Raw genomic sequence first — 27,836 nt, 5'->3', positions numbered from 1 at the left:
ACACTTTATGAACATAGACAAAACATATTTGACAGACAAGTAACACCCGGTCGGTGAACTGTCATTTGTCATTTTCATTAAACAACAGATTAAAAAAACATTTCTTATTAAATCCATAATTCTCCAACTGTAGAATATAGAATGTGCCGTGGAATAGTGAATTAGACTACTTTTCATTTTATGTTTTAAATTAATAATTGTGATTAAATATAACCATAAAAAATGTATTTTTTTTTTTTTTACAGCGTTTCATGTACCCAAACATCCTTATATAAACTGTTTCGTTTCTAAGGATGGCATATTGTATTAGGTTATGCATTTAAATATTTTTGATCAATTTATTTATTTATATTTATTCATAAACCTCGTGACGTCATTTTTGTGTAAATAAAGCGCTTGAGTTAACAGATTGCTTTTTAAAACCCTCCTGATAATAGAATTGGATCAAAAATGATATATACGTTTACTTATACAATCAGAGTATAAATGTTCCTTGTTTATAATCTACGGTCACGACCTGTGTCACTGTCAAGTGTAAGCTGCTAAGAATTGTGAATTCTGAAATTACTCTGAAAAATTACAATTTACATTACATTTTACAAATTTGTATGAATCTAAACGAGTTCTAAAGAAAACTTTACCTCTTAGAGAACATTGTAATATTTTTTTTTTCCCGGCTCCTTAATAATTTCATTTGTAATTTATATCCTATTTAATTCTGTTTAATTAATACATATTAGAAATGGCATCTTCAGTTAACAAGATCATCATAATTGTGGGCTTCATATCATTGTTTCACTCGGCCTTTTCTGCTGCACAGCGTACGTATTTATTTGATTAATCTGATCATGCTATAACATATCTAAACAACATCAGTATTGTAACAATATAAAAAATCTGTTCCAGACCGTTCATACTTACGAATCACTTCACAAGAGTTTACAGCACTACCTCTAGATGTAAGTAGAATTCCAATACTAATCTTATAACAGAACTGTGTTCCTTTTGTCTTATATTTATAGTATTATTGTACACCATGGAGACTACACTCAGTGTAAATAGATTGTTTTGGATATGTCCCCCTTATAAGCCCTTATATTTAAAATGGTGACTGGTTACTCGAGCTACATAAATTCTGCTATCATGCAAACACAATAATAGTCATCCCCAGGTTTGTGCATCTGCTGGAAGAAGTTTTCAACACTGATAGTGTTACACATACACATACATAGTTCTATTATCAATAATTTTGATAATAGGCTGTGTAAAATGTCAAAAAACATTTGGTTTACATTGGTGTACACCAAGCCTACATCTGGTATATGTATCACATCAAAGTGTTTAACTGATGACTTATACTCAATTAAACATTTCTGGGAGCACATAGCAACTCTAGGAACTGCAGACTCTCCACTGGAGCTAAAGACTACATACAGGAAGTCACAGGGGTTTGCTGGCATAACCACCATGACATAACCTCTCAGTCCCTGCTGACCTAATTATATAGTACAAAATGTCATGTGTATGTGTGAGAACTACATGGATACTTTTGCAGCATGGAGAGGCACTGTGCTGGACTTTTACTAAGACCCAACATAGTTCTAACTGAAGCGTGCATGGGTCAAAGCTACCAATCTTAATTGTAATGGAGCATGAAATACCTTTGATGTTTCAGATTATCATCCAAGCTGTAGTAAGCTTATTTGCAGTTATTTGGGGAGTGCTAAACATTTCTGGAAAGCTACGTGAGATCCCAGCTGCAAATGAACTGAATAACATAAAGTGGGAGACCCAGCGCAATTTATCCTCATTCTACATATTCAACCATAGAGGAAGAGCGTTGGCTTTTGACTTTGTGCCCACAACTAGTAAAGAAGATTTAGAAAAATTAGAATAGTGAGCTAGAAATAAGTCATAATATTATGTTATTTATTTAATAAATAGACTTGAGGACAATTATAATTTAATTGGAAATTTGGTTCTTTTTTTATTATAAAATGTTAGTGTTTAATTATTTAGCTGACTTAAAAATCTGACTGGTTTGAGTGCCTAAGTTTGTAAGTAACAGCATAGCCCTGTTTCCTAAAAACACCAATTAGTTTAGGTTATCTTCGCGTTAAAAGGATGAACCAAACTTCTCTTACCATTATTAACTGTAGACATATAAATACATATAAAAAATAATAGCATACTCAAACACATAAAAACTCTCATTTACAGTATTTTTTTTCTACAAATTATTTTAACAAACTTGCTTTTACCACTTTACACTACAAAATAATAAATAGAAAAAAATGTAGAGCATACAGTTGTGGTTGTTATTTGCATTGGTAATTATTATTGGCGAGGGTCTGTTATAATAGTACAAAAACAGTATTATTATTTAGTTTTTATTACTTAAAATATTTATCATAGTCGCCAAAGGGCAAACATTATTTACTTAAGTCAAAATTGTCTCATTTATCAACATATTGATAATCAACTATAACAGTTTATGGAACAAACATTTGTATACAGTCACATTTTATAACTAAGTGTAATAATGTATTTACTACTCCCTAAGTGAAGTTTCAACCAATAGCCAAGGATTCCAATTATACTTGCTCATATGCAATGCTCTCACACAATGCTCCGATGAAACAGTATGTAAACTTATATGAACGTACATGAAGACTAACAATAAATGAGTTCACTAATTTGCCATTGTTGCCTCAAAACAATTATTTAACAGAATTATATAAAGCTGCAATATTAATGTTCAGACATATATCTGAACATTAATAATGCAGCTATATAGAAATTTAAAAATGTACATACAGATGTACATCTTTGCTAAATATACCTTAGTTTATACATAATAATTATAAAGATAAATTTTTTTATAAAATTGATTCTGTCATCACTTATTCCCTATTTATACACTGCACTAAAAACATGTGACTGTACAACAATCACTTGTCTCCTTAACCAAAGTCACGGTATGTGGAAACCACTGTGTATTGTTACAATCATCGGCCGCCTCTGAAGCCACCACCTCTGCCGCCGCCGCCTCGACCGAATCCGCCGCCTCCGCCTCGGCCAAATCCACCACCGCCGCCTCGACCGAAACCACCTCCTCCGCCTCGACCGAACCCACCTCCGCCACCTCGACCGAAACCGCCACCACCACCTCTACCGAAACCACCTCCTCCTCGACCGCCTCTGCTGAAGCCTCCGCCGCCACCTCGGCCTCCACGTCCCCCACCTCTCCCACCCCCACGCTTAGCCCCCGGAGGCTGCGGCAAGAACCTCTTCAGCGGCAACAACTTCGCGGGGTCAATGAAAAACTGTTGGCCATCCTTAAAACTCTTTGCTTTTATATTCTCGCCCAATTTGACTGACACATAGTAATCGCGCAAGTTACCGAATATTTCGTCAATTTTACCAATCTGCTCTTTGTTTTCCAGGAATATAGGCGCATTGAAGTACGGCACGTCTTCTATGTCTACTTTGCACACTAGATCGTCTTGGACGGTCCAACCGTAGTGGCCCAGAGGGATGACTGACTCCGGAGGGCCCGCGTCTTGGTATCTGTTGAAGCCGCCGCCACCGCCTCGTCCTCCACCACCGCCTCTTCCTCGGCCTCCGCCAAAACCTCTTCCTCCGCCTCCACCTCCCCGGCCTCCGAAACCTCCACGACCGCCACCGCCTCCTCTCCCACGGAATGACATTATTTGTTCAACAATTTACAAACGAAGTTCCTATTAAATTATTCAATTCAATTCTTGTTTATGGCTTTTGTCTGTGCCAACTGGGCACAAGGTACTTCGCCAATGTCTTGTAGGTGAAGAAGGCACGAAGGAGATTGATCGGTGAAACTAATGAAAAGTTAATTTTGAATTTGTACCAAGAAATAGTTGTTATTAGCTAGTTAGCTCTTTAACCTAAGGCAGCACAGACAACACATGCATATATATCTAACACGGATATTTTTTGTACATTATACTTTAATTTTATTACTTACTATATATTTACATAAAAATCTACAATAAGGACTGAAAACAAACATTAAAAAACATTTAACACTCAAAGGACGGGGGACTTTGGGAGGAAGAACGTCATAGAGGGGATAGGTAAGTTTGGGACAGTTAAAAATAATATGAGTTATAGTGCCCTCATCCAAGCCACACTCACAGATGGAGTTGTCCCTTATCCGGAGTTTGGCCAGATGTACAGGTGTGCTAGCATGACCAAGACGCAATCGGGAAATTGTGGATGAAGTCCAGCGATTTGTACTTCGAGAGTGACAAAACCAGGGTTGTCTTGGTATGTTTTGTTGGATGGTAGCGTAAAACTTACCCTTAACCAATTTGGAATCATTCCAAAAAATTTTCCAGGCTGTTTCCATATATGTTTTGGCAAGAGTACATAGGTCCTGCGATGAATTTTTAAAATGATCTAGAGAACCTGACTCAACAGCTGTTTTGGCACATGAGTCAGCAGTCTCGTTTCCTGGAATACCTGAGTGGCTTGGAATCCAAACCAGTAAGATGAATAGTCCTTTTTGATTGCAAGAGAGCAGAGCCTTCCGGATTTTTAAGATAATGGGAAATCGTGATTTGCTGCGAAAGGGGTTTTCTTTAATAGACATTAAACAGCTTAAAGAGTCAGTCAGAATAACCGTCTGTTGTACGTTATGGGACAGTGCAAACAGGATTGCTTCCAAAAGAGCAATGGCCTCTCCGGTAAACACAGAAGACTCGGGAGGGCATTTAAATTTTAAAACAATTCTGTAAACAGGAACCCAACATGCAGCACCAACACAACCTTCTGGAGACAGCTTTGAAGCATCAGTATATATAATAAGATGATTTGACCAATTTTGACTAATATGCTTTTCTAGTTTGATATTGGTATCTGGGGATCCTTTACTCAGACCTAGATCTGTGATGATGGAAGGGTTGTATATTAATGCTTTAAATGGGGTTGAATATAGTGGGTTGATTGTGAAAGATGTCAGGGGATTAGGAAGGCTGGTATACTTTAGGAAACTATCTAGCAAGTAGGAAGACGAGTTACGGGAGCAAGGTGCGTGTGATAGTTGACTTAGTCGGTGCCAAAGAGGATGGGATGACAGCTGTAACATCTTGCTGATAAAGCGGTCACATAGATATTGTCGACGGATGGATAGAGGAGGGTCAACGCATTCTACCTGCAAAGCATTAGTGGGGGAGGATTTCATTGCACCTAGAATAATTCTAAGGCATCTATACTGAATTTTATTAAACTTTTCAGCAGCTGATTTATTAAAAGGCTCTAAAACAAACATACAGTAATCCATGTGGCTACGTACTAAGGCATTATATAATAATTTTAAAGTATAGGGGTGAGCACCCCACCAAACTCCCGCTATTGCTCGTAGTACATTGATGCCTTTTTCACATTTTTTGATAATGTATTCAGAATGAGCAATTCCATTCAGTCGTGTGTCTAAATAAACACCTAAAAATTTAGCTTTAACTGCAAGATTGATTGCTTGACCTTCAAATGAGATGTTGAGGTTCGGGAGGTATCTCTTCCTTGTATATACCACTGCCTGACATTTGCCCACTGATAGGGACAAGCCATGGTCAGACAGCCACTGGCCTAGATAATACAAAGCAGAATTGATACGACAGGATACTTCCTCTATACTGCCTGAGCTGTGATAGAGGACAATATCATCAGCATATTGTAAAATGGTACAAAAACTAGAAACAGACAATTCGAGGTCGTGGGTATATATGCTATAGAGAAGAGGACTGAGAACAGAGCCTTGAGGGAGGCCTTTCCAGATTAATCTGGGGGGAAGAGAATTATTCTGATGCTTTACCAGAACATATCTGCAAAACAGCAGATTACATATGAAATGAACCATCCTCGAGGGAACACTCAGCTTAAGTAGTTTCTGCCTGAGCACCGGAAGTAGAACATTATCATATGCAGAAGCAATATCAAGAAAAGCACCCACAAGGTACTCTCCTTTTGTAAAGGCTAATCTTATATCTGTTGTTAATACACTGAGACTGTCTGTTGTACTCATACCCTTCCGAAACCCAAATTGGGAGGAGGGGAGAATATTTCTACTTTCCATTAACCATTCCAGTCGGTTTTTAAGGAGATGTTCTGTAACTTTAGCTAAAGTAGATGACAAAGCTATGGGTCTATATGAATTTGAATTAAGGGGATTTTTATAAGGTTTAAGGATAGGAATAACAATTTGAGATTTCCAGGAGTTTGGGATAGAACCAGTTTCCAAACATTTATTGATTATTTTAAGGTAATAAATTTTAGCTTTGTCATTTAAGTTAACCAGGAATGAATATGGAACGCCATCTTCCCCTGGAGCTGTATCTTTTAGACCATTGAGAGCAATTTGAAGCTCAGAAAAGGAAAAGGGGGCATCCATTTCATCCGTAGCTGGAGCTGGCGTAGTAGTTAGAAATGAGTCCACATAGGGAACATAAGGTGGAGCTAATTTGTCTGCAAAGTTGTTAAGCCAGTCAGAAGGATTATTTGAGGAAGGATCAACGTGGCTCAGGGAGCGACGGAATCTCCTCATATTTTCCCACACAATGGTGGAGGGTGAACGAGGGCTAAGCGATTCACAGAACTGCGTCCAACTTGCTCTTTTCTTTTTGACGACTAATCTTTTAATTTTAGCATCTAGTTTTTGGTAACTATTAAAGTTATCCTGAGTCATGCAGGCTGAGTATAATTCTTCTGCAGCAGATCTTTTACCAAATAAATCGCTGCATTCATCATCCCACCAAGGAGAGGAAAGCAGCGGATTTTTCACAGGGTGTTTTTTTGGAATATGGGAATCGGCCGAAGATATAAGAGATTTTAAAAAGAGATCATAGCATACCAGAATGTTTCCATCACTTTCCAAATCGGGCAGAGTGTCTACAATGCAATCAACTGATAGGGCATAATCTTCCCAATTTGCTTTTTTAAGTTTATACTTTAAAAGGGGATCATAGTTAGGGGTAGGTAAGGATTTATTATTTAATGTAACAATTATAGGAAAATGATCACTGCCACAGGTTGACTGTAGCACGTTCCAAGTCAGGCGCGATGCTAGGTTAGCCGAACATAGGGTGAGATCAACCGCTGATTTAGGGTTCTGATTGGGGTATACCCTTCGAGTAGGAGAACCGTCATTGAGGATGCAAAGACTGACATCATCAAGTAAATCAATCAGCAATGGAGAAAACCCGTCACTAGCATGGCACCCCCACATCGTGTGGTGGGTGTTAAAATCACCCATGGCTATGATAGGGCTGGGAAGGGACGACAAGATTGCTTGTAATTCGGGAATAATAGAAGATGAGGGATGAGGAATATACAGAGATACAAAAGATATGTCTAGGGTACGGACAGCAACAGCATTGATCTGTTGACTGTGGGAAGGAAGAGCGATTTGGGTGTAGGGGAGGGAGTGCCGTAGAAATACAGCACTGCCTGCATACCCATCACTCCTGTCATCCCTCAAACAGGAGAAGCCCGGCACCCGTAATCGTGAACCAGGCCTCAACCATGTCTCCGAGATGGCAATAATGGTGGGATTATGAAGGTTAATCAGAGAGATTAACTCATGTTTCTTGGGACGTAAACTTTTACAGTTCCACTGTAGCAGGGTTATTGGGCCCATTTTGGAGTAGTTTAAAAAGTTGGCTTAAGTTTTTGGCAACGTTGGGCGGTAAGGGGATTTCACTACATGGAGCGACAATACTAAGTAGAAATTCGGAGATAAACTCAAGCATTTTACCTTGGGAGGGAGGGTTCTCAACATTGTTGTTGAGAGCGCATCCATTAGGAAGGGATGAGCAGTAATCACCGACAATAGTCTGAACAGCTTTTTTATCGTAGCCCTTTGCTAGAGGAGCTCGGGGACGAGGAGAGCGGAAAACTGTTTGCCGGTAGGAGGTTTTGGTGGAAGTTACATTAGTAGGAGTAAACATTTCTTTTGTTATCTCAGCATAGGACCTGCGGACAGGAGGAAACTGAGATGATGCTTCAATGTAAGATTTATTATTCTGAGACATGACCATTTTAATAGATTGCTGCCTGGAGAATTCTGGGCAGTCTTTATCAGTAGCAAAATGACTACCAGAGCAGTGTAAACATGTAGATAATTCCTTGATGACCAAACATGAGTCACCTGTATGGGGCTGAGCACATCTGTAGCATCTGGGCTTAGATCTGCAGATTGTTTTAATGTGGCCAAAACGGCAGCAGTTCTGGCACTGTATTGTTGGAAGTTTATATGTTTCAACTGGCAGTGAGGTGTGGTATGAATATACCTTAGCAGGAAGCATTTGCCCCCTGAAGGTTAGGACAACAGATTGGGTAGGCACCCAAGTGATGACACCCTCTGTGACAGATTTTCTGTTCAGTCGCCTTGATTTCAGAACCTCACCACAGCCAGGCGGGAGCTCTAGCGAATCAACAAGCTCGTCCATCGACCAGTCCACGGGAACTCCTTTCACCAGCCCCATTCTGGTTATGTTGTATGTGGGAATTATAGCTCTATATTTGCATAACTTCAAAACTGGACTAACAAGAAAGTTGTTGGCAGCTTGGGCAGAAGTAAACTCTACAGTAATTTTGTTGCGGCCTATATTTTTGACGCCGTCGTGGATAATTGAACCAATTTTGTGTTTGTGCAAGAATTGACCGAAATTTATAGCCCGTAATGACGCTCCAGAGGATGGGTCCTCCACTTCCCGTGAGACTTGGACGATAAAAGGCCCATTATCATCGTCAGAGTATGACTTGGCGCCTTCGGTGAAGGAAGGATGTATGTAAAGGCTTTGAACGGATGGGTTTACCTGAGTAGGATCAGTTATAGTTTTTTTGGCCGTATATACGTTGGTATCCTCTCCTTGTCGTTTGCGAGACGAGGCTGATGCCCCCGGGTCGGGCGGCTCAGGAGGTGTATCTAGATCCATTTTACTGGAAACACTATAACTACAGACACATAATAAATATTTAACCAACACTAAATACGGTTAGATTTATACGAATATCACCAATGACAACTATTTCTGCTGCTGTGTAAATTCACATAAAACACCGAAATTACACCGGAATCTCACTAACACGTGTGCACAAATTGACAGGCCAAGTTACAGTTCAATATAAACAACACCAAATCCTTTTCAAGACGAGTTTACAATAAAATCAAAGAAAAATTTGAAAAAACCGCGTCCGCCATGTACGAAGTTTCCCGCCGAACCCTATTAAATTATAACCTCAAAAACAATGTTGTTTGCAACACGCGTATTTGACAATGACAATTGATTGAGTGAATTAACAATCATAAATTATTATCATCTGGCATCCGTAACGGAGAGTGTATAGAGTCTCGAAAACCGAATGTTTATATCCTCTTTGCCAGTGTTTACCAAGTACAACTCGATACAAAAGTACAAACTTTATAACGTTGCGGAAGTTAGCTGCGAGTGTACATTCGTGCAGGTAGTCAATAAGAACGTCCCGCTGAAGAAATTGAAACGCACTAAGTTCGTGAAGTCATAAAGTTTGAATCGGACAATACCAAATAATACTATTATAAGAAGATCGAAAATAAGCGCTTCTTCATAATAAATAGTAACGATAGCCACTAATTATGAAGAAGCGCTTATAAGCTTGCGTGCCAGTCGATTAGATTTGTCAATTTTGCTGTTTTTTTTCTGTAAGGATCTTGGCAAATCTAGACCGAACCAAAAAATCACTTCTCTAATATAAATGTAGGATGAGAAAAAGTCCAGTTAATTTTGGATTCACTATATTATTTATATTTTTTTACTTTTCTGAGGGTCTGGTCGTAATTCAATTCAATTCAATTCTTGTTTATGGCTTTTGTCTGTGCCAACTGGGCACAAGGTACTTCGCCAATGTCTTGTAGGTGAAGAAGGCACGAAGGAGATTGATCGGTGAAACTAATGAAAAGTTAATTTTGAATTTGTACCAAGAAATAGTTGTTATTAGCTAGTTAGCTCTTTAACCTAAGGCAGAAGGATATGAACACAGTTGACTGTTATATTGATTTTTGTAGTCTGTGGAGGAAATTTAGATGAGAATACTAATCTGTGGAAAAGTGGTTGAATTGAAGTGGAAGTGAATTTTACGAATGTTTTAATTTCTGGATTAATTTTATTTTAATTTCGATACTTATAATGGCAGAAGATAATGATCTTCGGGAGAAAAATAATGAGATGGTGAAAGCAGTACAGCATTGGAAGATGACGGCCGCACAAAAGGAAAACGAAAAACTAGAGCTAAAGAAGGAAGTAAACGAGCTTAGGTTTAAACTTTCTGTAAGTTTATGATCCAATTATTCTGTTTGTTCAATCTAGTGATGAACATTATAAAACTTGAATTGGAAAGTGTTCGACGACGGCTGACTAAATCGATTAAGACTAACCCTGTAGAACAAATACAAGTAAACGCTGCGGTAGCTGCTGGGCCTTCTTGATTGGAAAATTACGATTTACAGGCAGCATTTTATACTGTACCTATTGTACTAACCCACCAACCAAACTAAGGATTATGACATAATATACTGCTTTCACTGTACAATGCAGTACTCTGTAAAAAAATCTATTTAGACCAAATTTGTTAAATTATTTTTATATATTCTAGAGATGATAGCGCATTGGGCTAGGAGCTCGACTTCACTGTCTCGGGGCTAAGTTCGAATCCCAGCATGCACCTCTAACTTTTATAAGTTATGTGCGTTTTTAGTAATTAAAATAACACTTGCTTCAACAGTGTACGAAAACATCCTGAGAAAACCTGCATGCCTGAGAGTTCTACATAATGTTCGCACAGGGAACTTTCACTGTACAACACAGTACTCCAAATTTCTATTTATAGAATAAATACAATCCTTTTTGACACTCATCTTATTTCTATACTCATACTTATTATAATGTTTTAAAAAGTAAAGATTTTCTATTTGATTGTTTGTACCAATTAGAATCTGTAACTACTGGACCAATTTGCTTTAGCTTAATTATAAGGAAGTCGCATTAGAGATCCTTAAGGTAATTGCAATAATGCAACCAAAGGAAGAAATTTTATTCCCTTCAAATTAATTATTTAGTAAAACTATTGATGGTACACAAAAATTATGTACTACACTAGCTGTTGCCTGTGACTGTCTACTTTTTTTATATTGCATAGATAACAAAGGCTATCCCAGTATAAAAATAAATAACAAAGGGTTTACTGCTATAAGTAAGGTATCCACTTGGCCAAATTAACATTTTACTAAAATTTTTATTTAACACGGGTGAAATATAAAGGGCTGGACACATAATAGTACAGTCAAAATCTGTTATAAAAACATCATCATTTATATATTATGTAAATTTACTATTAAAATAATAATGTATTTATTCTTAAGCTCTTTAGTTCTGCATATAATAACAAATACAGTAAAAACCGTTTATGGCGACATTGAAGGGACTACTCATATTTAGTCGTATAAACAGATAGTTGTAACAACCGGTGATAGGTATTAAGATAATACATGTATGTAATATGCGATTTTTCTTCAATATTGATTTATTTTCTTTTTTGTGACATGTTAAAATTTTAACAGTTAACTCAACAATATGTTTTGGTGCGTCTTGTGTAAAGATAAGTAACAAACTGACTTGAGACTGTTACCTATTCAAATTGTTTACAATACAGCTGAACCGGTCGTTCTAGAGATAAAATTTTTCGAAAACATTAACCAAATGTGGTTGCTTAATGCGGTATGTCATAGTAAACAATGTCGTAAAAACCAATGTTTTCCGATAAGGCGGTTAATATAGCATTCAGCCAGGACCTTTGATTGTGGTCAATTTAACCGGTATATTGTTCTAAACAATGTGGCCACAAACGGTTATGACTGTATTTGTTATTATATGCAGAACTAAAGAGCTTAAGAATATATACATTGTTATTTTAATAGTAAATTAACATAATATATAAATGATGAACCATTTCAGTTTTACTACAGTATACTTTTTATTTGTTAGATTTGTATGACTTGAAAACAGTAATCTGTAAAATTCCTCGAATTTGAATTACCATCAGCTTATAACTCAAGAACTAAGCAAATTAAACTTAGAATTTCAATATTTTGTATATTTCAGAGACTCCGAAATGCTGAATCTACTCGTGCCAGAAAACTGAATGCAGAATTGCAATCAGCAAGCGAGGAGGTCCTATCCCAACTTGTGCAAGCTTCTAGTACAGTTGCAAGAATGTTGGAACTTGTAAAGTCATTTATGCAAGATCGAGAGCAGCTTGAGTCTGCAATGCCTCGGTGGAGCAACTTGGCCAATACTCCCTCTAACGAGAAAGTTAATAGGGTTTACCCAATGGTGATCAATGGGAGACACCTTCAACCAGTAGTTGCATTGCGTAGGAATGAGCATATAGCTGGTATGTAACATTATTTTTTATTGTTATTTTTCCTTACAAGTTAGCCCTTGATTATTTGGGGATTTTTTGTTTTAAGGTTTACTCCTCCAGCAGGGCTAGCACAGATAGGAGATTTCCCTGGATTATATCCCCTGACAGGGAATAGGAGAAGTTTACCACCATTTATTACGACACTCATATTATTTGGATAATATTTCCACTTCTGCGCCAATGCTTTGAGAGTTGATAAAGCTGTGGGAGAAGATAATTTTTTATCCTTTCCCTGGGGAGATAATTGTCTTCTGCCCATCCTAGCCATGCTGGAAGGGATAATGCGGTTTTTTTATAGAAGTTAGGTCAGGTTAAGCTGGCTGGATAGCAGGATTGGGTTCTGTTAAAAATGAGGATTGGAGTTTCGAGAGAATTAAGTGCTTTGAATTTGGAATGTATATAGTGTGTGTGAGGTTAAACTAAGTTCCACCAGTGATTACTCCTCTATTGCAATGCGAGGTAGATTGGAAAAAGCTGTGCAAGCTTCTTTACAAACTGCAACATTGCCCAGGGTGGACGATGAGATCGTGTTTAGCCCACCCCACGGCCAAGGCATCTGACGGCCGAGTGGCTCAGTGGGCAGCGACCCTGCTTTCTGAGTGCAAGGCCGTGGGTTCGATTCCCACAAGTGGAGAGTGTTTGTGTGATGAACATGAATGGTTTTCAGTCAGTTTTCAGATAAACACCCAGAGTGTTTATCTGGATATTATAAGTATTTATGTGTATTATATTGATATACTACTACTACTAAATTAATAAAACATTTTATCTTTATTTCCAGAGCCACCAAACATGAATATCTCAATGAGAGCTGTACCCTTGCATATGCTCCAAGGTAGTGTTTGTTAAAGTTTTACGGTAAACAGGACAGTGTACATAGAATAAAGTAATAGCATCACATAGAATAATATATTATATTAATTATATATTTGTGTAATGTATATATCTTATTTATTGCACCACCTACCTTTTTATATCTTATATACTGCTCTTAAAATTATGTGCGATAACTGATTGGATCCGGAATGGCGCCTATAAAATTGTGCCAAAAGCGTACACGCTTCAAGCACACAAAAAATTGCAAAAGTTATAAACAATTGAAGATGAAAAAAAAATGGCATCGTTTTTGGCCTAACTTTCATAATTTTTATCAGTGTTTTTACCTACACTTGGAGGAATTATCAAGTTTATAAATTTAAAATGCATATAAAAAAATTTCGGAACCGATAGGATTTGAACCTGCGACTCTCGGGCAATCGCGGCCTGAGCGCTTTCTCCAATTAAACTACGGCTCTCTTACCGTCGATGCCGAAATTAGTATATGCCTTTCACATCAGTCTTATAGCGACTGTAGTGTCATCTAGTAGCAAACGTTGCAGTTTCGATCTACTTTTTTTCAAAGGTCCATATTACAATCAGCCAAGTTTGAAACAAGAGATGACACATTTCTTTTTTATAATTTTTATTAGTGTTTTTACCTACACTTGGAGGAATTATCAAGTTTATAAATTTAAAATGCATATAAAAATTTTTCGGATCCGACTGGATTTGAACCTGCGCCTCTCTAGCAATCGCGGCCTGAGCGCTTCCGAAAAATTTTTATATGCACTTTAAACTTATAAATTTCATAAACTTAATTATGCCTTTCACATCAGTCTTATAGCGACTGTAGCGTCATCTAGTAGCAAACATTGCAGTTTCGATGTACTTTTTTTCAAAGGTCCATATTACAATCAGACGCGTTTGAAACAAGAGATGACACATTGCTTTTTTATAATTTTTATCAGTGTTTTTACCTGCACTTGGAGGAATTATCAAGTTTATAAATTTAAAATCCATATAAAAAATTTTCGGATCCGACTGGATTTGAACCTGCGACTCTCTGGCAATCGCGGCCTGAGCGCTTCCGAAAAATTTTTATATGCACTTTAAACTTATAAATTTCATAAACATAATATTTAAGACACTTCAAAAAAGATTCTTAAAGAGGAGGAAATTTCCAATAAAAAACTCCCAACTTCCGAAACTCTTTCTCCATTGTTTATAATTTTATACGGCAAGTTATAAGCTTGTTTATAGAACTAAAAACACTTTTTTTTTTTAATAACACGTAGTTTACGTCCCGCTAACTCGTATCGACGCAAGGCGTGCCAGCCGGAATGCTGAACGTCCCACCAGGAATGCTGATGCCAATGCAGAAGCAACCACACCTAACGATAGTACAGAAGACTTGGCGTTAGATGGTAAGTTATACATACAAAGTGACTTTTGAAGTTATACTTCTTTGGCGCGTTAGGAAAAAATTATGAGAGTAATTTTTTACAATGCGCGCGCACTACGTCACAAAAAACCGACACCCTGAAGTTAGCCATAAGGTTTGTCAGTTTAACGGTTGTACAGTTTTAATTGTCATAGTCTGCGGGCTCATTCCGGTGATTTAATTGATTCAATTGTACAAAGATCTCAAATTTTAATGATGGGGGAAATTACATACGTACACACACGTTTTTTTTTCTTTTCGTACAAAAGTGACCCAGTTAATCTATGCTTTATTTACTATTGTTTGGTAAAAAAAAAAAACTAAAAAATCCCCTCGTAGCTTTGATTTTAAGTTTACGAATGTAGTTATCGCCATCACTACTCACTGCTATGTACACATTTTGTATATAATCAACGCATCAAAAGTGCCATCTATGTGCCTGTTTGAATAAAGAAATATTTTACTCTGTAATTACAGATGGCAGCGAAGGTACTGATCAGTCCTCAGATCAGGAAGAATTTCAAGAAGAAGATTCGTAAGTTTCTTCTAATATTATTAAGAGGTAAAAGGTTGTTTGTTTCTTTTCTGGGGCTGATATATTTAAATAAATAAGTTTAAAAAAACTGTCATGAGGAATAAATATTTTAATTTTTTTTATTCCATTACAAGTTAGCCCTTGACTGCTATGTCACCTGGTGGTAAGTAATGATGCAGTCTAACATGGTAGCGGGCTAACCTGTCGGTTTTTCTAATAATCGGTTTCTACGCGACATCGCACCGGAACACTTAATCGCTTAGCGGCACGTCTTTGCCGGTAGGGTGGTAACTAGACACGGCCAAAGCCTCCAACCAGACAAGATAACATACATATATCTTATATCTTTAAACAAGCAATTCTTCTTCATCATCATCTTCTTGTATATATGTAATTGGAATCTCGGAATCGGCTCCAACGATTTTCATGAAATTTAGTATACAGATATAAATCGATCTAGCTAGGATTTATTTTTAGAAAATGTCATTTTATTCGTGTTTTCCGGTAATAACTTGATTTATAACCGAAAGATTATCAGTTGTTTCCTCAACAAAGAAAAAGGGCCCTTTTTCTCATGGGAGAGAACTTTTACAAAAATTGTAACAACTTTTAATAAGAACTATTACCAACTCTAGACTGATACTTATATTTAGATAGATTTAGCCAACAAATTTTGTCGAGTCATAATTTGTTGGCTAAATCTATCTTTGTAGACAACCGAACACAGTGCTCCATAGACATGCTAACCACTAGTCGGTAGACCAACGGGTAGTTGGCAGAGAAGGCTAATTGTATAATAGTCAAAAGCCTATAACAGTCTCAAGGCCACTCCCAACAGGAGGGTTTGGAGGGTTTGCCCATAATCACCATGCTGGGAAGACGGGCCGGTGGAAGATACTAGTAGCGACTGCCAGTTCTCCGTTCTTTTCCCTGAGTCGCCTCGTATCACATCTGTGGGAAGAGGAGGGATGACGACTGTATTCTGATATGCCTTCAACACACTGCACATCATCAATTCAACCAATTGACGTCCACTGCTGGACATAGGTGTTCTGTAGGGAGTTCCACATTCCACGTTCGTGGGCCGCTTGCCTCCAGCGGCTGCCAGCGACTTGCCTTATGTCGTCTATCGCCATTCCAGCACTTTAAGACCCCAACGTCCATCGATTCTACGAGCTATGTGCCCATTGCCACTTCAGCTTCGCGACTCGCTGAGCTACTCCTACTCCTAGCATAGCTCTCTCCGTCGCCCGCTGAGTGACTCTGAGACCTCTCATGAGGCCAATAGTAAAGTACCACGTTTCAGATCCGTAAGACACTGAACGGTCGAAAAATAATAACTAATATTGTTTTTTGTTTTAAAGATCAAGATTGGAAGTTGTCGCAGAGGAACTAGAGATGGGAGATGAGACTCCAACAAGGTAAATATAAACTGGCTACTATTATCGCTTAAAGTAGTATTATATTCTATTAGCTTATAAAATAATACTAGTGTTTTTCGCCTAAAGTTGTATTATATTCTATTGGCTATTAAAATAATACTACTATGGATGAATGAATGAATACACTTTTATTTTACACCAAAGAAAAAAGTAGTTACAGAGATATAAATACATATCAAGAGAGTAATTTGGTGGCCTTATCGCTACATAGCGATTTCTTCCAGGCAACCAATGGCGTAAAAGGAAAAAACATAGAAAAAAGGTAGGTGGTGTAATAAATAAGATTATAAATTATGCAAATATATAAATATAACTATAATATATCTATAAACATATAAATACAAATAAAATATAACAAAATACCTGTATAAATATATAACATATAACTATTTTAAATAGCAAGCAAATTCAAATTCAAAAATGTTTTATTCATGTAGACCTTATCACAGGCACCTATACAGCGTTCATACATTTAACACGAGATTTTTCCTCTACTTTATGTTGTTACTAATGTTAAGTGATGGTGATAACTTCATTCGTTAACTTTAACATAAAGCTAGAATGATTCCAAACGCGCCCTGTTCAAGAAGAGCTCATAACAAACTTAGCCAGGATTTAATTTGTTATGTTACGTTGCTTAGTTAGAGCGTTAAGTAGGGAAAAGCAAACAAACATACACACTTTCGCATTTATAATATTAAGTGTGGGTTTTCTTGTTAGCAGAGCAATGATCGACGATCCGATGGAAGGACCAAGCTGGCTCTTGGACCTACCTAGAGATAGCCCTAAGGTTGGTTGAAAGTATTACACACAATTCCGAATGGATTTAAAACAAGTAGCATGTGAAATGAAACGAGACGGTACATTTTGGGTAAGGTATTTTGTACTATATCGTAAAAATAAAATAATAATAAATATTTTATTTAAGAAAAAAACAACACAGGCAACAAAATTTAAAGTACATGCTACACAAAAACATATAAATGAGAACATAAACAATAAAAAAAAAAGAAAAGATCTTAAAATTAGGTAAAACTAAATAAAATTAAATAAACTAAAAACAAAGAAATATCAGACAGATCCACCAGAGAATCGCCTCAGCGTTATGCTGAAAAAAAAAATGTTATATATGAAAAGTAAGCTTAATATGCTATACTCCGCGAAAAGCAGGATCTGTATGGAATCGCTCCGTACAATCAAATCAACATCTCCTGAGGATGCTACAGTTTCAGAGCGAAGCGTGCGTAGAGGGTACATTGCCGAAGATATGTTCGGTGTGGAGTATAAGGATTGAAAAAAAACCTAAATTAAACCATACAGATTCTCCTGCTTTTTGCGGAGCATAGCAAATTAAGCTTACTTTTCATATTATAGTAATTCTTTGTTTTTTTTTTTATTGGAAACAGATTAATAAGCAAAGCAAGTTGGAGCCAGATTCTACCACCGAGATACACGAAACTGAGCCACTACCCGGTCCCAGTCGCCTACAGGTATATTATTGTTTATGTCTAACTAGCTGTTACCCTGTGGTCCGTGTTACTAATCCCGTGGGAATAGTTTTTTTTTCTGGAATAAAATCGCATGTTTCCAACCCAAAATCAAGTTGATTGGTTGCTTAGTTAAGACGTGACGGAAGGACAGACAAACAAACAAACAAACGAACTGACTTTCACATATTTATTTTATTTATTTATTATTTTCAACTTACGTTAGCGTCAGTTCTCCAAAGGATGGGATTCATAAGTTATAACGTGACGGTGGGTTGTGGTGTTGCAGGTGGAGATCCCACCGCAGTCGGTGTCGGCGTCGTGCGAGTTCACGCCCACCGTGCGGCGCCGGAAACGCGCCACGCCTACGCCGCCTGCCTCGCCGCGCTCCCCTCACTTCTCGCCAAGGCCCGCACGCCGCAACAGGTAGTGTGTAGTGGTTTTCTTCGCGTCCGCCAATTCGCACTGGGCCAGCGTGGTGGACAACGGCCATAAATCCTTCGCATAGCTCTTACCATCGATCGCTGAGTGATTCTGAGTCTTCTTATGAGGTCCACAGTAAGCGTCCACGTTTCGGATCCGATAGTAGATTTTTTTTTTTCACTACAAGTTCGCCAATTCTCACAGATGGTAGCCGGCTAACCTGTTAGAGAGTATAGTGATTACACCCCTTATCGGTTAACGCGACATCGCACCGGAACATTAAATCGCTTAGCGGCACGTCTTTGTCGGTAGCCTGGTAACTAGCCAACGCCGAAGCCACCCTCCTAGCGTAGCTTGTGTTAAAGTTCGTCATAAATATTAATAAAATATTTATATAAATAATGACATGGAACATAATGGCCGAATAAAATACTTGTAATAATAAAAGGGGGTAAACTTCTCCTATTCGTCATTGGCGCCGACCTTTGTCAAGTGGACACGTAAATTTTATCCTTTGTCTTGTTTGTGCATTTTCCCGAGAAACAAGTTCTATTTGAATGCAGTTTTATGTTACGTACATATTATTTTTGGATAATTTGGTCAGATTTGGTTTTATCCTTTTTTGAAAAGGATAAAACCGAAACTATTGGACAGAAGCAGGCGGAATTCGATGATATTGTGTCATTTATAACTTCTTCATTCCTTATGCGCCCACCAAACAGATCTTCGGCAATGTACCCTCTATGCTCGTTTCGCTCCGAAACCAGAGCATCCTCAGGAGATGATGATGGTGATGTCAGGAGACTTTACAATAAATAATTGTTAAGTTGAAAATCCTATTATAATATTAAGGATTACAAAGCTTGGGTATGAATTGCTCAAACTTCAAAGCTAAATTCCTCTGTGAGATGGTGATAACAAAAACACCTGGCTAAGTTTGTTGTGGGCTCTTCTTAGACCAAGGCGCGTTTGAAACCCTCCTAGCTTTAGTTTGTAGTTAACGAATGCAGTTATCACCATCATCTATCATTACTGGTAACATGTTTTATGTATTTATGTATATTAAGTATGTGTATTGTATGTATGAACGCTTCATAAGTGCCTGTGATAAGGTCTACATTAGTAAAACATTTTTGAATTTAAAACTAAAACCTTTATACAAATTATCTGTTCTCTATTTGCAGCAAAGACGGCCGCGTCCTCAAAGTGTTGGTCGCGAAATTGCGGTTAGACGACGACGAAGGCGGCAGCGGGGACGCCTCGCCGCCGAAACGGGCGAACCTGACCCAAGCACCTACCAAAAAGCCCATTCCCACCGAAACGCCACCAAGACATAACCCGACTGAACTATCGATAAGGCCGACAAAAAGGCCGAATGAAGTACCATTAAGGAAGTTGAATCACGCTGAAGTGTCGCCAAAGAGAGCGAATACCTCAGAATCTCAACAGAAACCGCAGAAAATATTCCATAGGAGACGGTCTCCGGAAAGCCCCAAGCGGCAGGCAAGGTCGCCTGCGGCGCGCCAGTCTAAGGACGGGTCCCCGATATGCCAAGTGCGGGATTTAACCCCGTCCCAGCTACGGAAGCGATTCGATGCGCCGAGTCCCAACGGATCTACGGACTCCCGTGTTATAGTATTGTAAGTTTAATTTTTATTATTGTTTTCACCTACAGTTGGAGGAATTATCAATTTTATAAATTTAAAATGTATTTAAAAATTAGGGTTTGAACCTGCGACTCTCTGGCAATCGCGACCTGCAAAATGCGGCTCTCGTACCGCCGATGCCGATATTAGCATATGCATTTTATATCAGTCTTATAGCGACTGTAGCGCCATCTAGTAGGTAACAATGCAGTTTCGAACTACTTTTTCAAAGGTCCATATTACAACATCCTCCGTTAGAAATAGTCCATATTACAGAGTGTCGCAGTTATATACAACGTTTAATGGAATTACGAAATACTGTTGAAGAGTGCATAAATATATTTCATAAGGAATCACCCTGTAAAAATATATAATAAAAAGAAGCATATTTATTTATCCATATAAACTCATTCAAAACATTCTAACTGTTGACTTGTGACAACCCTTTTGAAGATAAAAGACCGACACGCGCATAGTGCCTACGTTACGCGATGCGTACCTGATAAAGTTACAGGAGTCACTTGATATTACTTTTGCATGTGAAGTTAGGGTTGTATGGATTGCCATATGGTTAACTAAGGCATTGTTTACACAAAAACTATTAGCGTTTCGGTTTCACACTTATACAGGGGTGTATGGGTTTTATTTAACTAACTGCCAGGGCTGCCATAACTTAATAGATTAGCTCGCTATAATCATTACTAACTAACAGGGTTGATCATATAAAGGGTTCTAGTGGAATAATTAAAAACCTTTTTCCAAGAGTACACATAGGTAACTGTTTTTAGAAGAGCAACTGCTGAGTTTCTTGACGGCTTCTTCTCGGTAGAATCTGCGTTCCAAACCGGTGGTAGAATCACTACAAACAGATATACTTGACGTTTCAAAAGTGCTTCTATTAGGCCTACTTGAAATAAATGAAGTTTGATTTTTTTTTAATTTTTACAGAGAAGCAGGAAAGGGTCTTCCTGAACCATGCTGTTCAGGCGTATCGCGATCAAGGACGCTCAGCCGAACCAACAGCCGAGAGAATCACAGCAAGCACAATAAAAACAGTAATCACGACAATCATGACAATCAAAGACCTATCCCCGCCAGCCAACCTAATCACGACAACATTGATGAAGCCAGTCAACCTAGACACAGCAACAATGATAATCATAGAAGTAACCCCGCCAGTCAACCTAGACACAACAAAAATGACAATCACCGAACTAACCCCGCCAGTCAACCTGATAAAGCCAACCCCGCCAGTCAACCTAGTAACAGCAACAACGAAAACCAAAGAACTGAACCCGCCAATCAACCTAGTAACAGCAAAAATGACAACCACCGAACCAACCCCGCCAGCCAACCTAATCAAGCCAACCCCAGCAAACATAACCGCCGAGCTTGCGACAACTCCAGCCAACTGAACGTCGACACACCCAACACATCAACTTATAACCACGACGAATTCAATCACGTGAGCGACGACCGCCACAGTCGGGTCAACAGGAGTCGCCTTGACAGTCATAATGACAACCGGACCAGTCGCGATGGCAATCACACCGGTCGCAATGACGCTGTCATGGACAGTGATAGCAGTAATAGTGACGTTGCTGAAGGGCGGACGAGGCGGGCGCGGAGGACTGTCGTCTATAAGGAAAAACCACTTAACAGGTATTTGATAATCTATTATTGTGGTAGTGCTGTTTTGTGACAAACTTCGTCCGGGGTAATAAAACGGCCATGTTTATTTCCGTTCCGGTTGGTTGCCGGTGTAATTTATTTATTTGTTTATTAAGATCACTACTACAACATACAAATCATCATCATCATCATTTTCATCATCATATCAACCCATTAACAGCGGGTCTCCACTCACAACGAAAAGGGTTAATCTTAGGCAAGAGACAAAAATTATATCCCCTGATTATATCCCCTAGCGAGGGATATAATAAAGGTGTCCTGCTTAAAGCACGGGAACATGGAATAGGAGAAGTTTACCCCCGTTTATTGTTACGCATATGTTATTGGGATATTATTTCCACTTGTGTGCCAGTGCTCTGAGAGTTGATAAAGCTGTTGGAGAAGATACATTTTTATCCTCTCCCCGGGGAGATAATTGTCACCTGCCCATGCTAGCTGTGCTGGCATTTTATTTATTTAAACTATCTACACCACAAAAAGAAAAGACAATGGTCACAACAAGAGGAAACTTAAAAAGTAGGATACAAAAGGCGGCCTTATCGCTTAGTAGCGATCTCTCCCAGGCAACCTTAGGATTAGGAAAACCAAGAGAAACCGATTGGTGGGGTGTATTATTATATACATACTCACGATTAATTACACACTTATACTTGTCCAGATTACACACATAAAAAACTAATAATAATAAATACGGAAAACAATAAACTATAGTCGTAAAAATGTAATAGGCCCGTTTTGACATTTGTCATCGCGACGTAACTAGTTATGGACCATAAGACTCGGGACTCGATACTCACGATAAATCAATTCAAGTTTTTATCAGTACTTGATTGATATTATTATGTATTGTAAAGTGTTCGTTCGTTCAAAGTATTCCTTTAACTTCACAACCAATACGCGTGACTGGCTGTTGATTATACGTCCACTTTTCAACATTTTGAAACAGAGTTAGTACTATATAACAACAAACACAAAAATCGAGTCAAATCACTATGTTTAAATTAATGTCCAAAATAGAAGAGCCATAGTTAACGTAATAGTAAACAATATATATCAAACTTAAACGAGCGCACAGTCAACTTTACAAGATGAGGAACGAAAAACTGCGCAGTGCGCGCGGGGACGCTTCAGTCATGTGCCGTTTGGTCAGATACATCAACCCAGACTCATTATTTAGAACCCATTTTGAGAACCAAGCTCATTCTTTGCAGTAAAGATTACTACACAATATTTAATTTCGATATTCAGTAAAAAAATGGTTACAGCTCTAGTATAAAAAAAAAAAAGACTAAGAACGTAACTGTTTTCGGAACGTTTCGCAACAATTATAAATTGCATGCTACGATAAATTAAGCGCAAAAAGAATACTCGCGATATATTCTTTCATATTATTTAACGTCGCAAAAAAATTTACGTATTTTTTAAAACACTGTATGTAATTGATTTTTATTTTATTGTTTCTTTCAGTTTCATTCCAAGTTACATTCTATGGTCTTGCACAAATGTCAAAACGGGCCTATTATATTTTTACGACTATAATATATACTATAACATATGATACATACTTAAATATGAGTATGAAGAAGGCATTAAAATTACCCCACGATGTTTTCCTTAACTGTTGAAGCAAGTGATACTTAAAACGCACATAACCTAGAAAAGTTAGAGGACGCACCTCTGCTGGGATTCAAACTTCACATAAATATTACGCATATTTTAATATAAAACACACACAACAACGTACACTTGTATGCATGTCAGTTATAAGTGCATATAGCAATGCCAAAGCGACATGTACACTAGACTGGAAAAAAATTTGGTGAGAAAATAAGTTCAATACTTACAAACTAATGAATACACTACAAGCTGATAAGTTTAATATTCTTCAGGAGCATAATTAAATTAAAAAATAAATAAATAAATATAATATGACAATACCAACGCTTCGCCTTCTAGCCCCAAAATAAGCGTAGCTTGTGATAAGGGTACTAAGATAGCTGATGAACATTTTTATAATAATAGTAATAATAATCATTTATTTTTCTAAAAAGCAATGTAAACAGGCTTAACTATAAAATAAGCTAGAGGCCCTGATAACTAAACTGAGTATAAACTCCAGTGGCGTGCATAGGGTTTTCGGTCAGGGTATGCATAAAAAAAATAGGTACCTACTGAACATGCTATTTTGATGTTACTGTATAATTTTATTTGTGAGTAGGTACCTAACCTAACATTGTTTGTGATACCCATGTAGATCTTCTCATCATCTCCTATTTCCAATAGGTATAGTAAGCTCTGAGACGACCGACTAGCGAGTTTTTAAAATTGTCTGCCATTGCGGCAATTACATTAAATAATGTTTTTAGTGTAAACAATAAACAAACAGGTTTAATTATTATAATTAAAAATTAAATAATTATTAACATTATTATAAATAAATAATGAAACAAAACATTGATCACTGCTATTCGCCTGTTTCTTTAAGTCAGTCAGAGCTCTTTTTACGTGCCGCTCCTTGTAGGTGCATTCCTTCCTTTACGAATAATCTCAATTAAACGTTAGTTAAGAATTAGCTCTAAACTTACCTACATTTTCCAAGCACACTGAACCATCAGATCACACGCCGAATATAAGAACTTTCTTACACTAAGAATATTCCTCACAATCATTTACAAACAGTACACTGTCACAAAGGTTAATGTTAACAATAATAATTGTAACTATTTACAAACAACCGTACAGCAAACGAAAAAAACAGTAATTAATTCTAATTCGGTGAATATAAGTTGTTATGACAGAAGGTAAAAGGTAAACAATAATGGCGCTGAGCGATCGCCAGCGATAATGAGAATATCATAGTCAAAATATGTCCGTAATATTTTCTTAGTACACAAATGCTATTAAAAGTTGTCATTTGAAGAATATTACTTCATCAGTTACCAATGGCACCTGGTATACGTTAATAATTTATTTAACATAATTCGGCAACTTTTAATTTGGTTATTTTAATATACTTTTTGAACAAATAAGGTACTTATAAATTTCTAAAGACCTTGAATAAAATTCATTGATAAATTTTTTAACTACAAAAAAGAATTATTGCCGTTTAAAACAATAACAAACAAAGCAAATTACTTGTGCTTATAAAAAAACAAGGCATACATTTGGATTTCAAATTTCCGTAAGCAGTGCTTTTAAGATTTGCACACAAGCGAAACCCCTATACTGGAAACCTGGAAAACTCGCACACATAGAAAGAGCCAAATATTGTGTAAGCACGCACGCGATTATATCACTACACACCAGAACTTCCTTGTGTGCTGGTGCACACAAGTAACGACAGATGCATTCAATCGCCGTGCTTCTATGGAGACCGCGGCGGCGCGGCGCATTAATTCGAGCGACGAATAAACGATTTTTTTTCAATCTTTAAATTTTAAGTCGTCCTTATGGTCTGAGAGGCCCTGAGGTCAGGGTATGCACTGCTTATTTGCATCTATGAGATGCACGCCACTGATAAACTCGTATGATAGTTATCAGTGCTCTCCCCAGTTAACAGTTGCAATAATACATAGGCATTGCGCTTATAATTACAAAATTTCAAAGCGCATAATAATTAATATCTAGTCTATCTATTAATAGTAGTTTTGTGAGTGTGTGAATGTGTGTATGTATGTGTTTTTATGAATATAATTTACATAAGCATATTTATTTTCAGGAAAATGCGAAGATGATGAAGCTGTTATGATAGCGGAATTGTAGTAAAGAAATATACTAGTGTTTGGAGTAGTTGACACCCAAGCCAGAGGTACCAGTTTCGATTTCCGGTCGGGGTGATTTAGTGAATAGAATTGGACACAAGAACATTGTTACAGGCAGATGAATGCAGAATAACGCGCGATACTTTCGCAGCGCCGTTGATGCGCGTTTCTTGCGAGTGCTACAACTGTGTAATTTTGTATTCATAATATATTAGAGGACTTCTAACACGCGGTTTTGTCTGCGTAAAATTTTTTAAATGTTGCTTAAAGTTTATTCAGTCTATTTTTATAAGAAGGCGGAAGAGAGAAATAGAACCAAAAAAATTTTACCCTAATAATTCTGTTATGGATTTAGACTTGCCATACAGCAATATATCAGAAAAATATATATTGACCGATGCAAAACGGCGGAGCGTTTGACGTCTCAGTGTCTGCATATTTCCAGAACGGATGAACCGATTTTAATTTTGTTTTATTTCTTTGAAATATATGTGTTGTATACTAAATTTACAGTATTTTATTTAGCAGTGTCTTCCACGCTCTGGCATTTGAAATGTGGAACATAATTTACTGAGTTTGTTGCCTGCTTCTTCTCTGTAGAATCTGCTTTCCGAACCGGTGGTAGACATACCTGACGTTTCAAAAGTGCTTACATAAGGCCTACTTTAAATAAATAAATTTTGAATTTAAAATAACACGGAACTACTATTCCGACGTTATGCCCCCGTAGATTAGCAAATACCACCACCACCACCACCTAGCAAATAAAACACCCCGAAAATATATTATATGGTATTAAAATAGCGCCATCTAGTGACAGTGCGGTTTCCCAGTATTCTAACTAGATGGCGCACCTTGGCGCTGGCTGTATCTTTTTCTTATTTATTATATTATAAGAACGGAATTAAGAACATACAGGACACATCAAGGCATTATTTATTTATTTATTTCATTATATATACTAACGATAAACTGGCATATCTAATGAAATCATTAATTATTTTAGATTTTAGTTTATTGTCCGAGTACAGTTATCACTTACACAACATTGAAGTAAGTCCGGATAAAAATAATTAAATTAAGTGAAAAGCAAAAATGGTAAGAATAAAATAATGAAAAATGTCAATGTCAGGCGACAGGCCATTATTGCCGGCGTGGTGGACTACGGCCTTAACTCCTTCTCATTGTGGATACCCGTTCCCTGTAGTGGGCCGGTAACGGGTCGATATAATAATGATGACGTTTTGGTTTTTGATGCTTCAATATTAGTCGTGTACTCGGTTTCTGTATTTTCCTAATTCTGTGATTATAACAATAGACTGTACTCTAGGTTCTGGTATTTAAGACTGAAAGATATTTTAAACGATTTGCATAGGTCGCGATAACTTAACGCCATAGACTAAGTAAGGTGGGTAGAAAATTTGTGGGTGGGGAAGTTGTGGATAACCTAGCAAAAAAAAAACGTGATTCGAAATCACTGCCCTTTTTCACTGATATTGTAAGACTGCTATACGTTCCACGCCTTTCTATTTTATATTAATGTATTCAAACGTAACATCCAAGCTGACTGTATCTTCTGTACCATGTTCATAGAATAGAATAGAAAACGTTATTGGAACAAAACACAATAGGAAATATACAAGGAAAACAGTAATAGTACTTAGTGCTAGGGTGCAAAGGCAGCCTTATCACTAAAAGTGATCTTTTTAAGGCAACCTGAGCGTGCGAAGTCGATAAAAAGGTGGAAAGTGTGTGTTATACAGAAGGCTCTCGTATTTAAGACTGATATTTATTTTTTAACGCCTGGCATAGGTCGCGCCAACCTGTGTTTGGTCACTAAGCAGTTCGTTAAAATCATAGAAATCTAACAGAATTTTATTTTTAAACAGTATACAGTAAATAAAATGTAGTAAAATATAATTAAAAATAATATGTTGAAAACGGCGGCTTTCTAATAACGTAGGAACATACAGAACATGTACGTACAAAAGACATGACTGTCTTTTATAATCTGCTGAGATTCTGAGTGTCAAATGCATACAAATATCATTCTTATGTCAATTCTTGTGCCACAAATGTTACTGTCAAAATGACG

General features: G+C 37.4%; 3 protein-coding genes across 5 annotated transcripts; 2 read left to right on the top strand and 1 right to left on the bottom strand.

Moving 5' to 3' along the window:
• The first annotated feature begins 502 nt into the window (after positions 1-502).
• On the top strand, positions 503-1,983 carry LOC120637295 (ER membrane protein complex subunit 5). The gene is made up of 3 exons (XM_039909067.1): positions 503-821; positions 907-959; positions 1,676-1,983. The coding sequence occupies exons 1-3, from the start codon at positions 743-745 to the stop codon at positions 1,895-1,897; spliced, it is 354 nt and encodes a 117-aa protein (XP_039765001.1). The 5' UTR covers positions 503-742; the 3' UTR covers positions 1,898-1,983.
• A 408-nt stretch (positions 1,984-2,391) lies between these two features.
• Positions 2,392-9,321, bottom strand: LOC120637294 (probable H/ACA ribonucleoprotein complex subunit 1). Of its 2 annotated transcripts, none has more exons than XM_039909065.1 (2): positions 9,268-9,296; positions 2,392-3,747 (listed from the first exon to the last, which is right to left on the bottom strand). In XM_039909065.1, exon 2 carries the CDS (start codon positions 3,708-3,710, stop codon positions 3,009-3,011), a length of 702 nt encoding a protein of 233 aa, XP_039764999.1. In that variant the 5' UTR covers positions 3,711-3,747; positions 9,268-9,296; the 3' UTR covers positions 2,392-3,008. The 2 variants fall into 2 exon arrangements, with proteins under 2 accessions (XP_039764999.1, XP_039764998.1); XM_039909064.1 differs by having other exon boundaries at positions 2,393-3,739; positions 9,260-9,321.
• Positions 9,322-10,106: 785 nt separating this feature from the next.
• Positions 10,107-26,247, top strand: LOC120637301 (serine/arginine repetitive matrix protein 1-like). Of its 2 annotated transcripts, none has more exons than XM_039909080.1 (12): positions 10,107-10,343; positions 12,174-12,465; positions 13,277-13,330; positions 14,610-14,738; positions 15,233-15,290; positions 16,655-16,711; positions 17,456-17,522; positions 18,139-18,222; positions 18,509-18,645; positions 19,827-20,282; positions 21,237-21,950; positions 25,699-26,247. In XM_039909080.1, exons 1-12 carry the CDS (start codon positions 10,203-10,205, stop codon positions 25,712-25,714), a joined length of 2,205 nt encoding a protein of 734 aa, XP_039765014.1. In that variant the 5' UTR covers positions 10,107-10,202; the 3' UTR covers positions 25,715-26,247. The 2 variants fall into 2 exon arrangements, with proteins under 2 accessions (XP_039765014.1, XP_039765013.1); XM_039909079.1 differs by having other exon boundaries at positions 17,453-17,522.
• The last annotated feature ends 1,589 nt before the right edge of the window (positions 26,248-27,836 follow it).

This window comes from Pararge aegeria, chromosome 3, assembly GCF_905163445.1.
Source record: "Pararge aegeria chromosome 3, ilParAegt1.1, whole genome shotgun sequence".
Lineage (NCBI taxonomy): Eukaryota > Metazoa > Arthropoda > Insecta > Lepidoptera > Nymphalidae > Pararge > Pararge aegeria.
The sequence above is the reverse complement of the archived record's forward strand: the minus strand, read 5'-3'. Positions and strand labels throughout refer to the sequence as shown.